This window comes from Oncorhynchus kisutch, linkage group LG20 (genome assembly GCF_002021735.2).
Source record: "Oncorhynchus kisutch isolate 150728-3 linkage group LG20, Okis_V2, whole genome shotgun sequence".
Taxonomy (NCBI): domain Eukaryota; kingdom Metazoa; phylum Chordata; class Actinopteri; order Salmoniformes; family Salmonidae; genus Oncorhynchus; species Oncorhynchus kisutch.
This window is the reverse complement of record NC_034193.2, coordinates 20,499,233-20,525,263: the sequence shown is the minus strand read 5'-3', so window position 1 is coordinate 20,525,263 and position 26,031 is coordinate 20,499,233. Positions and strand designations below refer to the sequence as shown.

Sequence of the window (26,031 nt, the reverse complement as noted above, 5' to 3'; positions counted from 1 at the left end):
ACACACAAACACACACGCACGCACGCACGCACACACACACTCACACACAAACACACACGCACATGAACACACACACAGGGATGTAAGAATGCACACACACACTGTTTTTTTCTGGTTCACTGAAAGTCAGTAGACCAGACCCAGCTGCTATTGCATTGATGTCTATGGGAGACCGACCCTGTTAAGTAGACCGGAACTGAACATTTTTTCACTTTTCTTTTCACTTTTTTCAGGCTGTGTAAGGGCCATTTGATCAATAAGGAGAGTGATATGGGGCCGCATCAGATGACCTGGCCTCCACAATCACCCGACCTCAAACCAATTGAGATGGTTTGGGATTGTTGGAAAAGCATTCCTCATGAAGCTGGCTGAGAGAATGCTAAGCGTGTGCAAAGCTTTCATCAAGGCAAAGGGTAGCTACTTTGAAGAATCTCAAATATAAAATATATTTTGATTTGTTTTAACACATTTTTGGTTACTACATGATTCTATATGTGTTATTTCATAGTGTTTATGTCTTCACTATTATTCTACAATGTAGAAAATAGTAAAAAAAAGTAAAGAAAAACCCTTGAATGAGTAGGTGTGTCCAAACTTTAGACTGGTACTGTATATTCATTTTTAATTGGTGCCACCTTCTTAAAGTCCAAAAGCGGATGCCGCGTCACAGTCTCTTTCCATTTCCTGTGAAAACCGCACGCATCCGGTTTATACCGGCCCGCTGAGCGTGTCATTGGTCTAACAGTGACGGGAGAGCAAACTCTCATTTGGAGCCTGTGAAATAAATAGAGTGTGGTTGTTCACTCTATCATAATGCACAACGTACGCTTTACTGTAACAGTCAAATGTGACAATGGCCTGACAACAGGCACTGAATGTGGTTTAAGCAGGGACTGAATTCCATTGACATCAATGGTTTGGCCCTTAAAGCACTGGAACACCTCACTCCACTATGCCTCACACGTAAGTGCTTTACCAGACTGAGTGATGTCACAGGGTGACCATTGGGGGGGTTCCCTAATCCCTACCCTACCACTATAAATGCATAACACTGATCTATTGACTTAGAATAACTTTATTTTCCCCAAGGGAACCTCAGAAAAAACATTGTTTGATTCATACCCCAACCATGCACTGTACCTTGGTCCCCTGACTAGAACCCCCACAGCTGCAAGTCTTAAGTCTGGACATGTGTTTCTGGGTTGACCTGGGAGATCATTGGCCTCAAGGTCTCAAATCTTTACAAGGCCGCAAAATCCGTGGCCCACGTTGAGCAAACCAGGAGCAGCCACTTCCACCTCCCTCACTGCCCCCAGAAAGCCATGAGGTTTCACATAGTGGAATTTCCAGCAAGTTAACCCTGAGTTGATCAAACCTGTCTTGACCACAGAGTTTAGCCATGATGGAGGGATAGAGGTGGGACGGCTCAGGGGGTTATTTAAAGGCTGTTTGCACCTGGCTAACGCCATGTTAGCGTGTTTGGCTATTGGAAATGGTCGTTGTGCTTTGACTGTGCGGATAGAATGGATTGTTTCGTTGTGTTCTTTGTATGATACTTGAAGACCGCAAAGTTTTTGTCACGGGAAAAATGTAATGTAGCCTACTAACCTATCACAATAGTTACATTTGAAAGCGTCTCAAGTTCTGTTCTCAACTAGCAAGAATAACTGCAGAAAAGCATTGAAATCAAGACGGCACGTAACCTACGGATACTGTGCACTGTTCAACACGAGACACATTGACACAGCTTGTTTGTGTTCATTAAAAGGGCAACCACCAGACTGGTCGTCTCATACATAGCCAAACTACAGTATCTCCCAACTGTACCATGTAGAGAGAGAGAGGTGCAGAGAGACATGCCAAGTGTAAACGGATCTCTCCATCCATATCACATTACCCTTCCTGAGATGAAGAATGACATGCAGAGTGAAAGACAGCATGTTGCTCCCTTGGCGACCACATATACCCCATTAGGGGCCTACGGCACCATGGCAAGTGGTAACTCTATGCTTTTTTAAAACCTGTTTATACAACCAGAGAGGGGACAAAGGATGTGTTCCCGTGTTTGTAGGGTAGAAGCAGAGTCGTCTCTGCAGGTAGTCCCGAGTGAAAGCCCCTCTAGAGGGATTCTCAATGGTAGAGATACTGGGTGATAGTGCGGGGGGGCCAGCTGGGGTTCAATGACCAGCTGGGGTTCATTCATTATAACATGTTATTAGAAAGTCATTCATTCTAATGCTCCACACACTGAGGGATGCCATGCTATCTCTAAGCAACTTGATACGGATCGTAAATGCCATTATGATTATTGTTCATTGCGTTGGATAGTCATAATACACTCAGAAACCCAATGAAATAGCAAGGAAGTGAAAATAAATAGGCCTACAGCAAATTTGACCCAGCATAAACAGAGATAATTCTTGTTCCATTATGAGATACTGTCTAAACTAATCACAGTGTACAGATCTTGTAGTGTATTTGAGGTTTAAGAAAGTTTTTATTTTAATACAAATGTAGCAACCCCTACAAAAATGTCCATTAATTATAATCCACATAATAATTCATATTTCCTGTTGCTGCAGGATTATTTTCCTACTGTGGTAGCAAACTGGCTCAAATGAAGATACTACAGCTGTACAAGAAGCACATCCATTGGTAGATAACCCCTGACTCATAATACTTCAGACACATGACACATCCTTTTCAGACAGGTGTACACTTAGAAAAAAGGGTTCCAAAAGGGTTCTTCAGCTGTCCCCATAGGAGAACCCTTTTTAGTTCCAGGTAGAACCCTTTTTAGATCCAAGTAGAACTCTTTTGGGTCCCATGTAGAACCCTCTGTGTAACGTGTTCTACATAGAACTCAAAAGGGTTCTACCTAGAACCAAAAGGTTTGAACCCAGTGATGTACTGTATATAAACCCTGGATTGATGATGTTATGTATTGGCCATTGAGACACTTTGAAGCCACCTGTCGGCCATATTGGCATAACCTAGTAGGAGCATTCCTCCATAGGAATGAATGGAATTCTACAGTATTTCAATTAAATGTATTTAAGTATTTTTGGGGGGGGGGTGTAGTGGGGACAGTAACATTAGTTATCTCAAAAAAATATACTTTAAGGAATGTTCTTAAAAATATACAGTACCAGTCAAAAGTTTGGACACATCTACTCATTGCAGGGATTTCAAATCAAATCAAAGCAACCGTTATTTGTCACATGCGCCGAATACAACAAGTGTAGACTTTACCGTGAAATTCTTACTTACAAGCCCTTAACCAACAGTGCAGTTAAAGAAGAGTTAAGAAATATTTACCAAATAGACTCATGTAAAAAATAAGAATCAAAAGTAACACAATAAGAATAACAATAACGAGGCTATATACAGGGGGCACCGGTACCGAGTCAGTGTGCGGGGGTACAGGTTAGTACCTCAAGGTTAGTTGAGGTCATTTGTGAAGTGACTATGCATAGATAATAAATAGCGAGTAGCAGCAGTATACAAAAGGGAGGGGAGTCAATGTAAATAGTCTGGTGGCGATTTGATTAATTGGCTTGTGGGTAGAAGCTGATGAGGAGCCTTTTGGTCCTAGACTTCTAGAAAATTCTCTTCTATGGGCTTTCCTCTGACACCGCCTATTATATAGGTCCTGGATGGCAGGAAGCTTGGCCCAAGTGATGTACTGGGCTGTACGCACTACCCTCTGTAGCGCCTTACAGTCAGATTCCAAGCAGTTGCCATACCAGGCGGTGATGCAACTGGTCAGGGTGCTCTAGATGGTGCAGCTGTAGAACCTTTTGAAGATCTGGGGGCACATGCCAAATCTTTTCAGTCTCCTGAGGTGGAAAAGGTTTTGTCATGCCCTCTTCATGACTGTCTTGGTATGTTTGGACCATGATAGTTCATTGGTGATGTTGACACCAAGGATCTTGAAACTACTACTCCACTACAGCCCCGTCAATGTTAATTGGGGTACGTTCGGCCCGACTTTTCCTGTAGTCCACGATCAGCTCCTTTGTCTTGCTCACATTGAGGGAGAGGTTGTTGTCCTGGCACCACACTGACAATTCTCTGACCTCCTCCCTATAGGCCGTCTCGTCGTTGATCAGGCAACTGTTGTGTCGTCAGCAAACTTAATGATGGTGTTGGAGTCGTGTTTAACCACGCGGTCTTGGGTGAACATGGAGTACAGGTGGGGACTAAGTACACACCCCTGAGGGGCCCCAGTGTTAAGGATCAGCGTGGCAGACGTGTTGTTGCCTACTATTACCAACTGGGGGTGGCCCGTCAGGAAATCCAGGATCCAGTTGCAGAGGGAGGTGTTTAGTCCCAAAGTCCTTAGCTTAGTGATGAGCTTTGTGGGCTCTATGGTGTTGAACGCTGAGCTCTAGTCGAATAACAGCATTCTCACATAGGTGTTCCTTTTGTCCAGGTGGGAAAGGGCGGTGTGGAGTGCGATTGAGATTGCGTCATCTGTGGATCTGTTGGGGCGGTATGCGAATTGGAGTGGGTCTAGGGTGTACGGGAGGATGCTGTTGATGTGAGCCATTACCAGCCTTTTTTTTATGTATTTTTATTTCACCATTAATGAACAAGTTCTCATTTACAACTGTGACCTGGCCAAGATAAAGCAAAGCGGTGCAACACAAACAACAACACAGAGTTACACATGGAATAAACAAACATACAGTCAATAATAAAATAGAAAAAGTCTAAATACAGTGTGTGCAAATGAGGTAGGATAAGGGAGGTAAGGCAATAAATAAGCCATTGTGGCAAAATAATTACAATCTATCAATTAAACACTGGAGTTATATATGTGCAGAAGATGAGTGTGCAAGTAGAGATACTGGGGTGCAAAGGAGCTAAATAAATCAAATAAATTACAGTATGGGGATGAGGTAGTTGGATGGGCTATTTACAGATGTGCTATGTACAGGTCAAGGCAAAGGGTGGCTCCTTTGAAGAATCTAAAATATGAAATATATTTAGATTTGTTTAACATTTTTTTTGTTACTACATGATTCCATATGTGTTATTTCATAGTTTTGATGTTATTCTACAATGTAGAAAATAGTAAAACTAAAGAAAAACCCTTGAATGAGTAGGTGTGTCCAAACTTTTGACTGGTACTGTATACATTTTTATTAATGTATTTATGTTTAGCTAACATAATATAATTTAAAAGTATTAAGGTGTCTGTAATATAATAAATGCATTTCTATAGGTTACAAAATATTTTTTGCAATAGTAGGGAGTGCCAAGATGGAGGCACAGTGGCTTCAACACAACGCTCCCTATCAGTCATTTTGTGTACATATAAATCATTGGTTCTACTTGGAACCAAGAAGGGTTCTTCAAAGGGTACTCCTTATGGGGACAGCCCTTTTAGGTTCTAGATAGCACCTTTTTTTCTAAGAGTGTAGGCTAATAATTACTGCTCATAATCTAAACTCTAAACTAATGAAAAATTATAAATCATTCTGTCGATTCAATGCTACAAGATCAAGTAGCTTAAATCCCATACATTTTCAGCATTACTGTGTTTTTTTAAGATTACTTGGAAATAGCCAATATCCTAATGCACTACAACGTTAGACAACAGAGAGAGACAAAGTTATAGAAGGCTAATGCACTGACGACGACAACTATTGACATGAATAAATCCCACTTCCCCTCAACTGCATCAAAGAATCATCATTTACACCTCACAGCTGCCGAGACTTCCAATTAAGGTCTTATTTCAAGAGATTACTTCATGGATAAAGAGTAAGTTACAGTGACTCATAAATATATTTGATGCAATTCTCACGAAGGAAAAAAAAACTTGAGATGACTTCCGTCACAAAGATTTGACAGCAAACATGATCTGAATAGAATATCATGTCATACATGTATGTGGGCCTAATGGACACATGCAGCACGTCACTTATCAGCCAGTCTTGTCACTGTGGCATGACGTTGGTGCTTTGAAAGGCCTACTTCTGAAGACAAACCCAACAACCAGAACGCTGAGAAGAAATGTTGGGAGCCCAGCCAAGTCCAACAAACCCGTCTTCTTCATTTGTCTACCATGTAGAAGGACATTTTTGCTGCACTAATTATTTTGTTAGTCCATATTTTACAGTTCTCAGGCAGCAGAGAATGAATTGGAAGGAAAAAAGTAGACCAGGCAGTTGTGTATAATGAACAACAATTCATCCTCATATTGTTTTACATAGTGCCTGAGCACAGTGAGAGAGGGAGGTGACACACAGTGCCTTCAGAAAGTATTCATACCCTCTGACTTACTCCACATTCTGCATCAATTCAAAATGGATTGAATAGATTTCTCTCTCTCGTCCATCTACACACAATAGCCTATCATGAAAAAAAGGAAAACATGTCTAAATCTAAATACGAATTTACTGAAATCGGAAAATAGCAAATTTCCATAAGTATTCACACCCCTGAGACAATACTTTTTAGAAGCACCAGTGGCAGCGTTTTACAGCTGTGAGTCTTTCTGGGTACGTCTCTAAGAGCTTTCCACACCTGGATTGTGCAACATTTGCCAATTATTATTTTCGAAATTCTTCAAGCTCTAGTTGTTGATCATTGCTGGACAACCAATACATTTACAAACATTTCTAAAAACATGTTTTCACTTTAGTCATTATGGGGTATTGTGTGTAGATGGGTGAGAAAAAAACATATATGTAATCCATTTAGAATTCAAGCTTTAACACAACAAAATGTGGAATAAGTCAAGGGGTATGAATATTTTCTGAAGACATGATATATGTGGGGTAGGAGAGATGAGGTAGTCATGAAAAAATTATGTTAAACACTATTATTATGTGACTTGTTATGTGACTTGTTACTCCTGAACGTATGTAGGCTTGCCATAACAAAGGGGTTGAATACTTATTGACTCAGCTTTACATTTTTTATTAATTTGTAAAAACAATTAAAAACACAATTCTGCTTAGACATTATGGGGTATTGTGTGTAGGCCAGTGACTAAAAAATCTCAATATAATCCATTTTAAATTCACGCTGTAACACAACAATGTGGATAAGGTCCAGGGGAATGAACACTTTCTGAAGGTACTGTAAGTGAAATGAACTGAACCGAAGCTCAATGCTTTTTCTAACATGGAAATCTGTTAGCAAACCCTGCAGTTTGTCTATAAAAGGTCTGACAGCAATCTACAGTACTTTACACCTCAGTGAAGAGAGGAGAGAAATAGGGGAAGGCCCCATCAAATTAAAGGCAGAGTTTTCATGGCCAGGGGCCAAGGCCCTCAGACAGAGATGAGATGGCTAAACTGCACCTCTCCCCTCTGATTAAAAGCCTTGGAGACTTGAGGCATTATGACCATTGATTGGCCTATTTAGGAGTGCTGTGGTTCATAAACTTCATCTAGGTTGAGAAGTGACAGACAAGATTGTCTGTCTACAGTTGAAGGTTGAACAAGACAGAAGATAGAAGACACATCCAAGAGTTGCTGAATTGTGAATTCCCCCCAAACTCATTTCATCCATGTCCCAACCTGCAACCTGGCAAGTCGAGTGTACAGGGAAGGGTGAAACATTCCAGGCATACCATGGGTCAGAGGCCTGAAAGGAGCCAATCAGAGACCAGCTGACAGCACTGCTACCTCCTCCCTCCTTGAAGTGGGTGGTGGATGTGAATGTGATGGGAAGGGAGGGGTGAGGGTGCAGGGAAGAGTGCCATATTTAGCTTCAGACAGGTACAGGTACTGTGTGAGGAACGTGCAACGCTATCCAGGCACCAGATCTTGTCTTGGGGGGGGGGGGGGTCTGGGTTTTCTCTATTGCCATCAAGCTTCTCCACAATGGCCAGAGAAACTCTCAAATCTCGTTGCTTCACTTGAGTTTAAGTACTGTCCTGGAATCAGTCAAACTGGATGATGATATTCTCTTTAAACCAGTGGTCAAAATGGTCGAAAGCGATCGACTGGCAACTCCAAGGCATTCCTAGTCGCTCACAAAAAATGTATATAAAAACAACAGCGATAAAGCCTTGCGTTCCTTCTTTTTTTGTTGTCTCGCACTGTTAGCTGTAGGTGCACTTGTTTCAGCTGCCCTGCACGCCGGGTAGGTCGAAGTGTGCCCATTTTGAACCGTTTCATGTGTCTGAAGAAACAAATTCCGCCTACTTGGCGTGCCTGGAGAGCAAATCAAGTGCACCTACAGTATAGGCCTACCGTTAGCCAATCGGATTGCTCAGATCACCGTGTCTGCACTCCGCAGCTTCCTTCTAGCACATAGCAAAGTAAGTTGATACTGTGATTTCAAAACGTCTAAAACCATGACTAGAGAGAAACTGTCAACGTATACAGCAAAGAGCTGCTGTTTTATGAGTGAGTTTATGTTTAAGTTTTTATTCAGCACTGTCAACATTTTGTATTCAACACTGTTATGAAATGCGCTTCTCCACTCGCGCTGCAACCAGCACTGCAGTTTCTAATAGTGAGGAATATTTAACTTCCTCTGGTCATAGGAGTAACAACATGAATTTCTACATGACCCAGAAATAGTGCGGTGTGACTCGAGTTTCGCCATCAGCTCGAAGACGGTTTCCCCTTTTTGGTCAGTATTAGCGAAGGGGGATGAGGTGAGGGATGGTCCAACGGTGATGCTCTCCGCTGAGTCGTTACTAGTTACCACAGCCACAAAGTCATAAACCCGCCTATTTCTACAATGTATCTTTTTTTTAATTAATGTGATTTTAAACCTAACCCTAACCCTAACCTGACTAAGAAGGTGATCCCAGCTCAGAAAATGTTGGTGAGCACTGCTTTAAACCATCTCAGCTCTTTTCCATTGCATGAGACAAACTGTCTCGAAACCCTTTAATCCTTGACCTGACATACATACACAAATGCCCACTTTAAATGTTATACATGTCGTGATTGGTTGGTTTATTAAGCCCTTACACATTTTCACATATTCACTCTCCTTCTCTCTCTCTCTCTCTCTCCCTCTCTCTCTCTCTCTCTCTCTAGTAATGGGGAAATGTGTGTAATAAACAACTTTGTGCTCAGCCCTTAGTGTGGTGACACTAGACAGACCCATACTGTGAAGCCCTAACAACACAGAGATGGAACAGACAGGACATTGAAATCCCCCTAACTTAAACATTCTTGTGTCTCTTCAGAATTGTCCCAAAAACATGCCAAATTAACTTATCCTACAGTAAAAAAAATATATAATAATAATTTTACCTTTATTTTACTAGGCAAGTCAGTTAAGAACAAATTCTTATTTTCAATGACGGCCTAGGAACAGTGGGTTAACTGCCTGTTCAGGGGCAGAACGACAGATTTGTACCTTGTCAGCTCGGGGATTCAAACTTGCAACCTTTCGGTTACTAGTCCAACGCTCTAACCACTAGGCTACCCTGCCGCCCCAATACGTTATACTATGTTACAAAAGCATGCTGGTTCACATTATTTGCATGAATGGCATAGAATTAAGACTGATATTTCATCTGACATACTTACACAACATATTCTAGTTTATTTATGCATTGTTATAAATCTATCATGACTTCAGTGGGATGGGCTCTTTTGAAGGTAAGGAGTTAAGCTAAGAGTGTAAATAATACTTCACTAAGGTGAAACCATTGTTGACATTTTGGCTGAAGGGTCTTCCACTCCTTCTGCTCCTCTATACTGATAAATCTGTTACAGCTCCCAAACAGGGTCCTTGTCACCAAGTCCCACAGGCCTCCAGCCTCATTACCATGGCCATATGGTCCCCTTCTTATGTTGCAGCTTCTGGACGATGACACCATCCCTCAGGGGACAGAGCAAAGACGGTGCATCGATCTGGTGTCAGCAGGACGCAACCATCCCATTGCATTGACTGACCAAGAACGAACTCTCAGTTGAACATATCAATCCACCACTTAGAGCACATGACAGACAGGCGGAGGCTTACTCGGACGAAGGCAGGAGTCATCAATTCCCAATTCTGCGCTTCCACTGTTAGCTCACAGGAAGTGCAGGGTTTGGTTTACAATTCTCTTTCCTGCTTAGTGCACGCAAGAAATTACTAGCAATTACGACGAGCACAAAACAAAACTCAAGAGATCAAAAGAACTAAACTTCTCGTGGATGCTGCAGAATGATATGGCCAGTTTAATTGGCAAGAGGAAGTCCTAAATACAACTGAGGTAGTCTAGGGTTCTTCAAAGAGCACACATAAGGACAGTGTTTGCTGTTCGGAGGGAGATCTATTAGAGCCTCCAATAGGTAGCTGTTAGGAGAGAGCAAGTTAAACTTGCCTACAGAAGCAAGCAACCACCAATTCAAACAGGCAAAAACATCCTAATGAAATGAATGAAAAAGGAACCGTCTGAAGGCTGATGCTATTTCAATTGCTAATTATTTCTTACTTTTTCTTGTGTAAATTACTCCATACTAGCACTTCGGAAATAACAACATACATGCATTGGTTACTGGCCAAGGCCAATGAACACTGTATTGCAAAACACAAACCATGGTCTCAGTTGAGTGAAATGGTCTGGGCATATGTGGAAAGTAATGTGTGTCGAACCACAGTGTGTGTCGAAGGCACAGTGCCTTCAGAAAGTATTCATACACTTACTTATTCCACATTTTGTTGTGTTACAGCCTGAATTTAAAATTTATTAAATAAATACAAATTCTCTCACCCATCTACACATTACCCAATAATGACCAAGTGAAAAAAGGTTTTTAGAAATGTTAGGAAATGTGTTGAAAATTAATTCAAATCTAATTTACATAAGTATACTCCCACCCCTGAGTCAGTACTTTATAGAAGCAGCTTAGGCAGCGATTACAGCTCTGAGTCTTTGTGGGTAAGTCTCTAAGAGCTTTCCACACCTGGATTGTGCAACATTTCCCATTATTCTTTTCAAAATTATTCAAGCTTTGTCAAATTGGTTGTTGATCAATGCTAGACAACCATTTTCAGGTCTTACCAGGGATTTTCAAGAAGAATTAAGTCAAAATTGTAACTTGGCTACTCACGAACATTCACTGTCTTCTTGGTATGCAACTCCAGTGTTGATTTGGACTTGTGTTTTAGGTTTCCTGCTGAATGGTGAATTCATCTTATCTTGTGTGATGGAAAGCAGACTGAACAAGGTTTCCTTTAGCTCCATTACATGTATTTTTTCTCCAGAAAAACTCCCCAGTCCTTAACAATTACAAGCATACCCATAACATGATGCAGCCACCACGATGCTTGAAAATATGGAGAGTGATACTCAGTAATGTGTTGTATTGGATTTTCTCCAAACACATAACACTAATTGCTTTGCAACATTTTTTTGCAGTATTACGTTAGTTCCTTGTTGCAAACAGGATGCATGTTTTGGAACATTTTTATTCTGTACAGGCTTCCTTCTTTTAACTACAATGTTGTTGATTCATCCTCCGTTTTCTCCTATCTCAGCCATTTAACTGTTAAAGTCATCATTGGCCTCATGGTGAAATCCCTGAGTGGTTTCCTTCCCCTACGGCAACTGAGTTAGGAAGGACACCTGTATCTTTGTAGTGTTATTAATAACTTCTCCATGATCAAAAGGATATTCAATGTCGCCTTTTTTATTTGTACCCATCTACCAATAGGTGCCATTCTTTGCAAGGCATTGGAAAACCTCCTGGTCTTTGTGGTTGAATCTGTGTTTGAAATTCACTGCTTGACTGAAGGACCTCACAGATAAGTGTATGTCTGATGTACAGAGATGAGGTAGTCATTCAGAAATCATGTTAAACACTATTATTGCACACAGAGTGAGTCCATGCAACTTATTATGTGACTTGTTAAGCAAATCCTGAACTTTTATAGGCTTCCCTTAGCGAAGAGGTTGAATACTTATTGACTCAAGACATTTCAGCTTTTCATTTTCAATTAATTTGTAAAAATTTGTAGACAAGACATTTCTAGAACACTTTGACATTATGGGTAATTGTGTGTAGGCCAGTGACCAAAAAAAAAATCTATATTTTTAAGTCCGGCTGTAATACAACAAAATGTGGAAAAAGTAATGGGGTGTGAATACTTTCTGAAGGCAATGTACATGTTCAAGACCGAGAAACTCCAATGCATATAAAGCATACTTAAGAGAACATAAGCAAAGGAAAACGTGTTTGTGTGTGAGAGGAATGGTATGGTATTCCAACTGAAAATCAATAGTTGCTTTTCCTTGTGCCATTATAAGTTAAACCCTTGAGGATACATTTTCTTCGGCATAGATGCCTTTTAGGACCTTCAGTGCACTCACCACACAGACATGCTGCAGGCTGTAACACAGATCACCTGGCCACACCTGTTTCACCTGCAGCCGGGGGCTTCATGCACCACAAACAAATCTGAAGGGGCACAAAGTAATGGTGTGTAATGAGGAGCAAACAGATGGTCCACTTGACACATTTATGAAATTGCTTATTCCAGTTACTAATAAGCATGCACCCATTCAGGAAATTACTGTAAAAACTGTTCAATCCCTGCGGATTGGTGAGGAATTGAATAATTGTATGGTTGCGAGGGATGAGGCAAAGGGAATGACATATAAGTCTGGCTGCACAACCGATTGGCAAACGTACTGCAAATTGAGAAATTATGTCAATAAACTGAATAAAAGGAAGAAGATACTACACTATAAAACAAAGATAAATTAAATAAAAAATGATAGTAAAAAGCGTTGGAGCACCTTAAATAAAATTTTGAGGAAAAAGGCAAACTCAGCTCCGTCATTCATTGAATCAGATGGTTCATTCATCACAAAACCAACTGATTTTGCCAACTACTTTAATGATTTTTTAATTGGCAAGATTTTTTAATTTTGTATTTTATTTCACCTTTATTTAATCAGGTAGGCTAGTTGAGAACAAGTTCTCATTTACAACTGCGACCTGGCCAAGACAAAGCATAGCAGTGTGAACAGACAGCAACACAGAGTTACACATGGAGTAAACAATAAACAAGTCAATAACACAGTAGAAAAAAAGAAAAAAAAGAAAAAAATAGTCTATATACATTGTGTGCAAAAGGCATGAGGAGGTAGGTGAATAATTACAATTTAGCAGATTAACACTGGAGTGATAAATGATCAGATGATCATGTGCAGGTAGAAATACTGGTGTGCAAAAGAGCAGAAAAGTAAATAAATAAAAAGAGTGTGGGGATGAGGTAGGTAAATTGGGTGTGCTATTTACCGATGGACTATGTACAGCTGCAGCGATCGGTTAGCTGCTCAGATAGCAGATGTTTAAAGTTGGTGAGGGAGATAAAAGTCTCCAACTTCAACGATTTTTGCAATGCGTTCCAGTCACAGGCAGCAGAGAACTGGAAGGAAAGGCGGCCAAATGAGGTATTGGCTTTAGGGATGATCAGTGAGATACACCTGCTGGAGCGCGTGCTATGGGTGGGTGTTGCCATCGTGACCAGTGAACTGAGATAAGGCGGAGCTTTACCTAGCATGGACTTGTAGATGACCTGGAGCCAGTGGGTCTGGCGACGAATATGTGGCGAGGGCCAGCCGACTAGAGCATACAGGTCGCAGTGGTGGGTGGTGTAAGGTGCTTTAGTAACAAAGCGGATGGCACTGCGATAAACTGCATCCAGTTTGCTGAGTAGATTATTGGAAGCCATTTTGTAGATGACATCGCCGAAGTCGAGGATCGGTAGGATAGTCAGTTTTACTAGAGTAAGTTTGGCGGCGTGAGTGAAGGAGGCTTTGTTGCGAAATAGAAAGCTGATTCTAGATTTGATTTTGGATTGGAGATGTTTGATATGAGTCTGGAAGGAGAGTTTACAGTCTAGCCAGACACCTAGGTACTTATAGATGTCCACATATTCTAGGTCGGAACCATCCAGGGTGGTGATGCTAGTCGGGTGTACGGGTGCAGGCAACGAGCGCTTGAAAAGCATGCATTTGGTTTTACTAGCGTTTAAGAGCAGTTGGAGGCCACGGAAGGAGTGTTGTATGGCATTGAAGCTCGTTTGGAGGTTAGATAGCACAGTGTCCAAGGAAGGGCCAGAGGTATACAGAATGGTGTTGTCTGCGTAGAGGTGGATCAGGGAATCGCCCGCAGCAAGAGCAACATCATTGATATATACAGAGAAAAGAGTCGGCCTGAGAATTGGACCCTGTGGCACCGCCATAAAGATTGCCAGAGGACCGGACAACATGCCCTCCGATTTGACACACTGAACTCTGTCTGCAAAGTAGTTGGTGAACCAGGCAAGGCAGTCATTAGAAAAACCGAGGCTACTGAGTCTGCCGATAAGAATATGGTGATTGACAGAGTCAAAAGCCTTGGCCAGGTCGATGAAGACGGCTGCACAGTACTGTCTTTTATCGATGGCGGTTATGATATCGTTTAGTACCTTGAGCGTGGCTGAAGTGCAAACTTAGGCATAACATGCCAACAACAAACGCTAACACTACGCATCCAAGTATATATGACCAAATTATGAAAGACAAGCATTGTAATTTTGAATTCCGTAAAGTGAGTGTGGAAGAGGTGAAAAAAAACGTTGTTGTCTATCAACAATGACAAGCCACCGGGGTCTGACAACTTAGATAGAAAATTACTGAGGATAATAGCAGACGATATTGCCATTCCTATTTGCCAAATTTTCAATTTAAGCCTATTAGGAGGTATGTGCCCCCAGGCTCGGAGGGAAGCAAAAGTCATTCCCCTACCTAAGAATAGTAAAGCCCCCTTTACTGGCTCAAATAGCCGACCAATCAGCCTGTTATCAATCCTTAGTAAACCTTTGGAAAAATGTGTGTTTGCTGGAAAAACGTATTTGTGTTATGCTGTTACACCCCCCCCCCCCTGCTATATTGTGGATAAAGAGTTACCTGTCTAACAGAACACAGAGTCTGTTCTTTAACGGAAGCCTCTCCAACATAATCCAGGTAAAATCAGGAATTCCCCAGGGCAGCTGTCTAGGCCCCTTACATTTTTCAATCTTTACTAATGACATGAGGAAAGCCCGTGTGTCTATGTACGCAGATGACTCAGCACTATACATGTCAGCTACTATAGCGACTGAAATGATTGCAACACTTAACAAAGAGCTGCAGTTAGTTTCAGAGTGGGTGGCAAGGAATAAGTTAGTTCTAAATATTTCTAAAACTAAAACCATTTTATTTGGACAAATAATTTACTAAACCCTAAACCTCAACTAAACCTTGTAATAAATTGACTGCAAAGGGAAAACCAGCCATGTCGCAGACACTGACGTCTTGCTTCCGGACAAGCTAAACACCTTCTCCATCAGCTTTGAGGATAACACAGTGCCAACGACCGAAGTGGCCCGATACCAAGAACTATGGGCTCTCCTTCTCCATGGCCGACGTGAGTAAGACATTTAAGCGTGTTAACCATCGCAAGGCTGCCGGCCCAGAAGGTATCCCTAGCTGCGTCCTCAGATCATGCGCAGACCAGCTGGCTGGTGTGTTTACAGATATATTCAATCTCTCCCTATCCCAGTCTGCTGTCCCCACATGCTTCAAAATGGCCACCATTGTTCCTGTACCTAAGAAAGCAAAGATAACTGAACTGAATGACTATTGCCCTGTAGCATTCACTTCTGTCATCATGAAGTGCTTTGAGAGACTAGTCAAGGATCATATCACCTCTACCTTACCTGTCACCCTAGACCCACTACAATTTTCTTACCACCCCAATAGATCCACAGACGATGCAATCGCCATCACACTGCACACTGCCCTATCCCATCTGGACAAGAGGAATACCTATGTAAGAATGCTGTTCATTGCCTATAGCTCAGCATTCAACACGATAGTACCCTCCAAGCTCATCATTAAGTTCGAGGACCTGGGTCTGAATCCCGCCCTGTGCAACTGGATCCTGGACTTCCTAACGGGCAGCTCCCAGTTTGGTGAAGGTGGGTAACAACCTCCACTTCATTGATCCTCAACACTGGGGCCCCACAAGGGTACATGCTCAGCCCTCTCCTGTACTCCCTGTTCACCCATGACTGGCTCAAAGTGGAGGAGAAACCAAGCACGCCTCCAATGCAATCATCAAGTTTGCAGAAGACACAACAGTAGTAGGCTTGATTACCAACAATGATGAGACAGCCTACAGGGAGGAGGTGAGGGCTCTGGGAGTGTGGTGCTAGGAAAATAACCTCTCACTCAACGTCAACAAAACAAAAGAGATAATTATGGACTTCAGGAAACAGCAGAGGGAGCACCCCCCCATTCACATCGATGGGACTGCAGTGGAGAAGGTCGAAAGCTTCAAGTTCCTCGGATAATACATCACTGACATCACTGACAAACTGAAAAGGTCCACCCACACAGACAGCAACAGCGCCTCTTCAACCTCATGTGGCTGATGAAATTTGGCTTGGCACCTAAAACCTTCACAATCTTTTATAGATGCACAATTGAGAACATCCTGTCGGGCTGTATCACCGCCTGGTACGGCAACTGCACCACCCCCAACCGCAGGGCTCTCCAGAGGGTAGTGTTGTCTGCCCAACGCATCACCAGGGGCAAACAACGTGCCCTCCAGGACACCTACAGCACCCGATGTCACAGGAAGGCCAAAAAGATTATCAAGGACAACAACCACCCGAGCCACTGCCTGTTCACCCCGCTATCATCCAGAGGTGAGATCAGTACAGGTGCATCAAAGCTGGGACCAAGAGACTGAAAAACAGCTTCTATCTCAAGGCCCTTAGACTGTTAAATAGCCATCACTAGCACATTAAAGGCTGCTGCCTATATACATAGACTTGAAGTCACTGGCCACTTTAATAAATGGAACACTAGTCACTTTAATAATGTTTACATATCTTGCATTACTGATCTCATATGTATATACTGTATTCTATGCTATTCTACTGTATCTTTAGTCTATGCCGCTCTGACATTGCTCGTCCATATATTTATATATTCTCAATTCCATTCCTTTACTTAGATTTGTGCGTATTTGCTATATGCTGTGAAATTGCTAGATATTAGTTGTTAGATATTACTGCACTGTCGGAGCTAGAAAAACAAGAATTTCGCTACACCCACAATAACATCTGCTAAACACGTGTATGTAACCAATAAAATTTTATTTTAAATAATATGCAAATTGAGGAAGTTAAGGTGACTAAACTGCTTGGAGTAACCATGGATTGTAAACTGTCATGGACAAAACATATTGATACAACAGTAGCTAAGATGGGGAGAAGTCTGTCCATAATAAAGCACTGCTCTACTTTCTTAACAGCACTATCAACAGGGCAGGTCTTACAGGCCCTAGTTTTGTCGCACCTAGACTACTGTTCAGTCGTGTGGTCAGGTGCCACAAAAAGGGACTTAGCAAAATTGCAATTGGCTCAGAACAGGGCAGCACGACTGGCCATAGATGTTCACAGAGACCTAATATTAATAATATCCATGTCAATCTCTCCTGGCTCAAAGTGGAGGAGAGATTGACTTCATCACTACTTTATGAGAGGTATTGACGCGTTGAATGCACCGAGCTGTCTGTTTGAACTACTGGCACACAGCTCGGACACCAATGCATACCCCACAAGACATGCCACAAGAGGTCTCTTCACAGTCCTCAAGTCCAGAACAGACTATGGAAGGCGCACAGTACTCCATAGAGCCATGAATACATGGAACTCTATTCCACATCAAGTAACCGATGCAAGCAGTAAAATTAGATATAAAAAACAGATAAAAATGCACCACAAACATATGAACAAACACATGCACACACACACACACGATAACATACTCACTATACACACACGTACACATGGATTTTGTACTGTAGATATGCAATAGTGGTGGAGTAGGGGCCTGAGGGCAGGAAGAGTAGCTGCTACCTTGTCCGTACATTGGAGAATGAAGCATTTTTCAAACATCTGAAACAGCCATAATCAGTGTGCTGAATTCTTGGTTAACAAATATATATATACATGTATTTTCTTCTGCATATCTAAGCATACCTCTTGAGCTGTCTGTATCCTCCTGACTGGTGTTTTTTTTTATCAAACTGGGTCAAAAATTGAAAGGAATGTGAGTCTTTTTCAGTACATTTAGTTATTGCTTGCTTTTCAAGTCTGCCAACCTTGGCAGCAGGCCTACAAGCTAAGATAGTCAGACAAGCTAGCTACTGTAACTTGATTGATTGTCACATTCTGACCTTTATTTCCTGTGTTTTGTATTTAGTTAGTATGGTCAGGGCGTGAGTTGGGTGGGCAGTCTATGTTTGATTTTCTATGATTTGGGGTTTTCTATGTTTCGGCCTAGTATGGTTCTCAATCAGAGGCAGGTGTCATTAGTTGTCTCTGATTGAGAATCATACTTAGGTAGCCTGGGTGTCACTGTGTGTTTGTGGGTGATTGTTCCTGTCTTTGTGTTTTGCACCAGATAGGGCTGTTTAGGGTTTCACACGTTTCTTGTTTTGTTGTATCAGTTGTTCATGAGTAAGTTTACATATTAAAAGAACCATGGGCACTTACCACGCCGCATATTGGTCCTCTGATCCTTTTCACCTCTCCTCTTCGGAAGAAGAGGAGGAAATCCCTTACATTGATAGCCTGAAATGGCTTCTTGGTAGCTAGTTATGAGGTTGGGAGATTGGGAACCTATCTGGGCTAGCTAAAGCCAACTTCATAGAATTGCTAGGTGGCTAGTAGAATTACAGAGAAACAACCCAATTATTATTATTTGCATTTATTTTTGAACATGACAAATCTGAGGGGGCACGTGCCCCTGTGCCCCCTATGAGCGTGAAGTATCTGCCTGCGGCTATAAAACACAGCCCACTCAATAAGTAACAAGCATTTAAGTACTGATCTTATTCAACAGCTCTGCAGTTGTTTATCGTTTATAATCTCTTGTTGAGATCAGGGTACATAAATCAGTGCCATGTTTATTATTATTAACATTTTACAGCGTTGTAATAACCATTGTGTAGAATGGCGGGTATGGATTGTCATGACAGCCAACGAGGGACAACATCATCAATTTAAGACCATTCATATTATCATAATGGGACAAAGCCTTATTCGTTGAGCAGCACGTTCTGTTTTTAACCACAGGCATTGTTTCTCTCACACTTACTAACTAGAGAGAACAATTTAACTGAAATTAAAGAAAGTTGAGGAAACGTGGAAAAGACTGTGAGTGATCGTAATGTCGGCCTACACTATAAATGTATGCTTCTTCTCGGGGGGTTGCCTAAATATTTTCTGGATACAGGTGTTGGCTACACTTTATCCGTACAAAAAGGTGTAGCGATATTGGCGGACCGTATTTCATGAATTGCGTACACGCAAGCAAGGACAGCCTACAGTAGGCTATGGTCACTGAAGTCTATGTTATAGCCTATGTTTCTTTTAACCCTGTTATATTAGATTATATGCTATGTATGTTTATATCAATTAAGCATTTTGTACGATTGACCAAATAAGAAGCTCTTGAATGAAAGTATAGGATCGCTGGTTCCCGAGTTCGGACAGGTGTCTGACATGTTGAAATTGTACTGAATTATGAGATTGCAGCCAGCAGAATATAAAACAAAATAAACGGGGCCAATACCCGCTTATTTTGGACAGGTGTTCTAGTGAACTTCATAAAGTGGGCTAATCTAAACAGGCTCTACATCAAAAACTATTGAAGTTTCAAATAACTTGGAACCTTTCCGACATTAAAGACGTGCACATGAAAGGAAGAAAGGTGTTTTAAAGAGCAAGAACAGATGGAACTTCTAAGTAGCTCGTTTTCCTTTTATGTCGTTTCTAAACAAAATGTACCTATCCAAATCGAATTATCAGTGGAACGCCACAATTTATGGCGCCTGAAGAGGATAGAACAGTTGCATAGGAGGTGCACCGGATACTCACAGGTATTTCGTGGACCCTTCCGTCTGTTTGTGTAAGGCAACAGCAAATCCAAAGAAACTGCCCTTGGTTTTCCCTTCTTTGATAACTGGAAACCGTGAGTCTATATTAAATCCATTGCAGGTTAGAGTCACACAAAACACAGCCAAGGCCCCGTGGAGATATAGACTTGGGGCCATGTTTATTCCTTGCGCGCAATTTTCCCTTCCCGCAGCTGCACGATCAACGCCGGATTGCAAAATATTTTTTCCACTCTGAGGTCCTTGTACAGGCTATGGTTCAAAATACGCACTCCATTGAGAAACGTCTATCCCCTCTCGTCTTGTGGATATAACTGCCACTGCCTAGGTGTCGATGTCTGCCTCTCCTCCCTCCCCTCTCGCTTGTCCGCTCCTCCACACCCATTTGAACAAGTAGCCTACACGGACAGAATTCAAACCTGTCGCCTAAGCACTTTCACCAGTTCTTTACGGTAGGTTGGAAGCTTTCAGTGAGTGGTCAGTGGAATTAATTATTGGCTTGATAGAATATGTTGGTACTGCAGTGCACAGCACTTTGATAATGACAATGCACTTTATGCAATTAGTTGTGTAAATTCACAGCAGGGACTCTCTTTCTATCGCACACACGCGCACGCGAGCGCGCGCACACACACAATACTTGACTTTACCATATGCATTTGCCCAACTTTCAAACATACCGAGCTCTGGACATATCAGTAAATATGCTATTGATATTTCTCTAATGTTTGGTAATTAGATGTCACACACACTTTTTATTTCTCTACACAGGTTGAATTAGATTTATTCCATGTGATAAACAAATACGTGCAGCATAATCCCAGAAGAGTTTGGCCAGTCTATTTCCCATGACTCATTGCTCATTGTTGTGCTGGAGTAGCCTTATCTAACTGGAGGTCATTCTGAACTGAGAGAGCTCTCAACTGGTCTCTAATTCATGTTTGTGGGAGCCAGCCTCATAAGAGCCGGACCTCGCTCCTGACTCTCCTCTTCCAGGCCAACTGATTGGCATCGCCTGACCTCACATGAATGCCCTGATAAGAGCCACCCTCCACATTCACTCCCCAGCCTGCTAACTTGTTTCCCCCAACCCCCCCCAATTCTTCTTCTTTTGACTCTCTTCTTGGAGCCAAAGAGTACTGGAGGGAGTCCGGGAGACCACCCTGACCTGAGACCCATACTCCATCACCCTCCCTGACGATGGTGACATTGTGACCGCAAGGCAATATGTGATCCCTCAAGATATCTGCCATTTTGTCGGATGACTCCTGGTTCAGATCCTGTATCACTGACCCACTTAACTGCTGAATTCCATTTCTGCTTTCTGGCAGTTTTGTAGCTCTAGGTGAAACCCCTCTTTCCTCCTCAAATAAATAATGACTTTGGAGATAACAGTTCAGTTTACATTCCAATGTGAACCAATAAATTGTTGTCACTTATACTGAACAAAAATATATACATATAACATACAATAATTTCTAAGATTGAACTGAGTTACAGTTCATATAAGGAAATCAGTTAATTTAAATAAATTCATTAGGCCCTAATCTATGGATTTCACATGACTGGGAATACAGATAGGCATTTGTTGTTAAACCAGTCAGTATCTGGTGTGACAACCATTTGCCTCATGCAGCGCGACACATTTCCTTCTCATAGAGTTGATCGGGCTGTTAATTGTGGCCTGTGGATTGTTGTCTCACTTCTCTTCAATGGCTGTGCAAATTTCTGGATATTGGCGGGAACTGGAATACGCTGTCGTACACGTCGATCCAGAGCATCCCACACATGCTCAATGGGTGACATGTCTGGTGAGTATGCAGGCCATGGAAGAACTGGGACATTTTCAGCTTCCAGGAATTGTGTACAGATCCTTGCGACATGGGGCCATGCATTATCATGCTGAAACATGAGGTGATGCGGCAGATGAATGACACGACTATGGGCCTCCGGATCGTGTCATGGTATCTCTGTGCATTCAAAGTGCTATCGATAAAATGCAATTGCATTCATTGTCTGTAGCTTATGCCTGCTCATACCATAACCCCACTGCCACCATGGGGCACTCTGTTCAAAACATTGATATCAGCAAACCTCTAGCCCACACAACGCCATACACATGATCTGCGGCTGTCAAATCAAATCAAGCAAAAATGATTTGTCACATACGCCGAATACAACAGTGAAATGCTTACTTACAAGCCCTTAATCAACAATGCAGTTTTAAGAAAATCCCTAAAAAACTAAGAGATAAGAATAACAAATGGACGGTTGGACATACTGCCAAATTCTCTAAAACAACGTTGGAAGCAGCTTTTGCTAGAGAAATGAATATTTAATTCTCTGTCAACAGCTCTGGTGGACATTCCTGCAGTCAGCATGCCAATTGCACGCTCTCTCAAAACTTGAGACATCTGTGGCATTGTGTTGTGTGACAAATCTGTACATTTTAGAGTGACCTTGTATTGTCCCCAGCACAAGGTGCACCTGTGTAATGATCATGCTGTTTAATCAGCTTCTTGATATGCCACACTTGCCAGGTGGATGGATTATCTTGGCAAAGGAGAAATACTCACTAACAGGGATGTAAAGAAAGGTGGACACAAAATGTGAGAGAAATAAGCCTTTTGAGCATATGGCAAATTTCTGGGATCTTTTATTTCAGCTCATGAAACCTGGGACCAACACTTTACATGTTGCGTCTATATTTCTGTTCAGAGGTGCTGATATTATGGATCTCTCATATAACTTGTACTGTAGGTCCATAAATGGACATGCCATTTGGTTGACAGTGGCACATTTATTTTATTTTATTTATTTAACCTTTATTTAACTAGGCAAGTCAGTTAAGAACAAATTATTATTTACAATGACGACCTACACTGGCCAAACCCGCACGACGCTGGGCCAATTGTGCGCCGCCCTATGGGACTCCCAATCACGGCCGGTTGTGATACAGCCTGCATATATATAACATGGTTAACATGGTTTAAACATTGTCACATGCATTATTTTCTTTAACGTCTGTCTAAAATTTATTTGAGTAAATATAGACATAGATAGCTTTATTCATAGTGATCTCTCTACTTGTTCTCAAGTTATCTCACAAGGTCCAGTAAATAGCATTTAACCCAAAGGTGAGTGCATAACACGCCTGTGTATAAAGTGTCAACAACCTGATGCTGCATTATCACGAATGCATCTTGTACAGCAGTGATGTTGAACAGATCCATGCAATAATGTAAACAAAGACTACAACTCTTGACCTCTCTGACTCGCTTCAAGACAGACGTCCGTGTGAGACCTGAGTTGATCTCTTAAAAGGAATTTGAGATAACTAAACGAGAATAGACACGCTACATGAATACATCACGATGAATGCCGACCCCATTATTTCCAGAGAGAATTTACATCAGTTTGTATCTCAGCTGTGTACATCCCCCCCAGGCCAACACCACGCTGCCACTCAAGGAATTGCTCAGGACATTATACAAACTGGAGACCACATATCCTGATGCTGCATCTGATATGGCTGGGGACTTTAACAAAGGATATATGAGAAAAATTCCACCAACACATCTCCTGCCTCACTCGCGGGAAAAATACCCTGGATCATTGTTATTCTCCATTCCGAGACGGATACAAAGCCCTCGCCCCCTTTGATAAATCAGACCACGCCTCCATCCTGCTTCTACCAGCTTACATGCAGAAATTAAAGCAGGAAGTACCCGTAGTAAGATCTTTTCAGTAAGATCCCAACCGTGTGTAAATAGCAACATCCGCATAAAACTGAGCATGTGGACCAATGCATTTAAATCCGGTGAGATTTCTGGGGATATGGAGGAATACAAAAAGATCAGCTACGACCTCCAGAAATCAAGAAAAGACACAAAAATACAGTACAGGGTACAAAGTGGAATCGCATTTCAACGGCTCCATTTTGAGACACGTGGTAAGGACTACAAACCATAACGGACTACAAAGGGAAAACCAGCTGTGCAGCGAAAACTGAGGCCTCTCTCCCAGATGAGCCAAACACTTTCTATGCTCGCTTCGAGGTAATCAACACCGATCCTCCTACGAGGGCCTCCTCTGCTCTAGAGGACTGTGAACTCTCGATCTCTGTGGCCAACGTGAATACTCGCAAAGCAGCCGGCCCAGACTGTATCCTCAGCCGCATCCTCAGAGCATGTGCACACCAGCTGGCTGGAGTGTCAAAGGACATATTCAACCTCTCCCTGATTCAAGATCTCCAACATTGTCCCTGTACCCAAACAAACTAAGGTAACTGGCCTAAATGACTATTGCCCTGTAGTGCTTCAAGAGGCTGGTCAAGGACCACAGCAGCTCCACCTCACCTGACACCCTGGACCCACTACTCCGCCATGCTGACCTCAACACGGGGGCTCCCCAGAGGTGTGTTCTCAGCCCCCTCCTGTACACTAGATACCTTCACAGGTCAACTCAATATACCCGAGATCCGACCCAGTCCCTATCGGGTGAAGGTCTGAAATGCTAACTTGTCCGGGTCGGGTCCTGTTTGATTGTCATCGGTTCTATGTAACTACAGCTGATAAACCCATATGGACCCGACCACGGCTCTGCATAGCCTATATAATATTTACTTTTTTTGTCACTCAGGTCCAATCGGGTCTGGTCTAGTCACAGACCAGTTAGGGTACTAAGACTGCTGAACAGCCAACCCTGGCTGTCTCTCTGCACAGACCTGCACCTTAGAGATTATTGTACCTTAGAGACTATCTGCACTGTATTTGCACTGACTACCCAGACATCCAACCCTTACACACAAACGTACACAAACATACACAAACCACCCATAAATACACCCAAGCACCCACATGCAGTTATAACTCTCTCATACACAAACACACACACACACACACACACACACACTTACACACACTCAACGCTGCTGTTCTTGTATATAGTATTAATTCCACTGCGTAATCAAGTCACTACCCACTTTATATTTGTAAATACAGTATAATACAGTCCATTATCACTATGCATACTACCTTTCTTATTACTTCTATTATTTGTTACTTTTTACTTGACTCTTTTTATTGTTATTATTGTTATTGACTAATGCACTGCATTGTTGAGGGAGCTAGCACATAAGCATTTTGCTGCACCTTTTATACCTGCTGTAAACTGGGATTGTGACAAATACATGTTTATTTGGTTTGATTTACATGTGTGCTCCCCAGACCCAAATGAAAGCCAACAGCAGTTTCTGTGAACTTCCGGACAAAGGGCCTAAATCAACTGCCACCTACCCCTAGATACCCTCTACCCCAGACCACAACTAACACATTTATCTCCCAGTTTTTCTGTTTTCCCTCCATTCCCATATTCCGGAAAAACAAGAACTCGTCTTCCATCACATTATTTCTCTGTTTACCACTTTATTGTAATATCTGTCCAATTAAATAGGTTAAATGTTTTCCACTTTTGTTTCGAATTTGGTTTGTGGTTGTCTCAGTTCCAGTCCCAAATGACTGCACAAAGTCTTCTCTGGGAGACATACAGTACTTTCAAAGGGAGTGGAGGGTGGATGGGTGGGTGGGATGGTATCAGGACTTCCTGATTGTGAACATGCGATAGCAGATATTAATATAGTACGCGTATCTGTCCAGCCCACTCATTGAGACTGTAGTGCTTTAGTCAACTCTGCTTCCCCGACAGATCTGGAAACAGACGTCACCCTCTCGGAGCCAGATTCACCTTTTTGCCCTGCCCTCAACTTCCGGACTTGTCTCAGTGCTGTTGTGCTGTTTATTACTACTTGGCTATCTACCAAACTCTTCGGTTTTTACTTTTAAAACATTTACCAATGTCTTAGTTTTTTCCTCATTCAACTTTTTCCATTCAACTTTTTCAGCCCAGATGCTTTATCTGGATATGGTTCTACAGGACCTCCACCAGCCGAAGCTAAGTAGTAACAGTAACACTATGCCATCTAATTGCAGTCGCTGTATTCATCATATACAGGAGAACTATCGCCTCATGGTGAGGATAGCCGTGTTGGAAGCACAGCTCCAGATGCAATCGTTAGGCAAGAGCAATTTAAGTGTAGGAAAGGATGAAA

General features: G+C 42.1%; 1 protein-coding gene across 1 annotated transcript in view; it reads right to left on the bottom strand.

Moving 5' to 3' along the window:
• itga3b (integrin, alpha 3b) overlaps window positions 1-20,313 on the bottom strand; it is a 52,620-nt gene extending 32,307 nt beyond the window's left edge. The window contains exon 1 of the mRNA XM_020453238.2: window positions 19,906-20,313. Coding sequence (XP_020308827.1) covers window positions 19,906-20,081 — 176 coding nt within the window. The 5' untranslated portion in view covers window positions 20,082-20,313. The remainder of the gene's footprint in view (window positions 1-19,905) is intronic.
• Window positions 20,314-26,031: the final 5,718 nt, after the last annotated feature.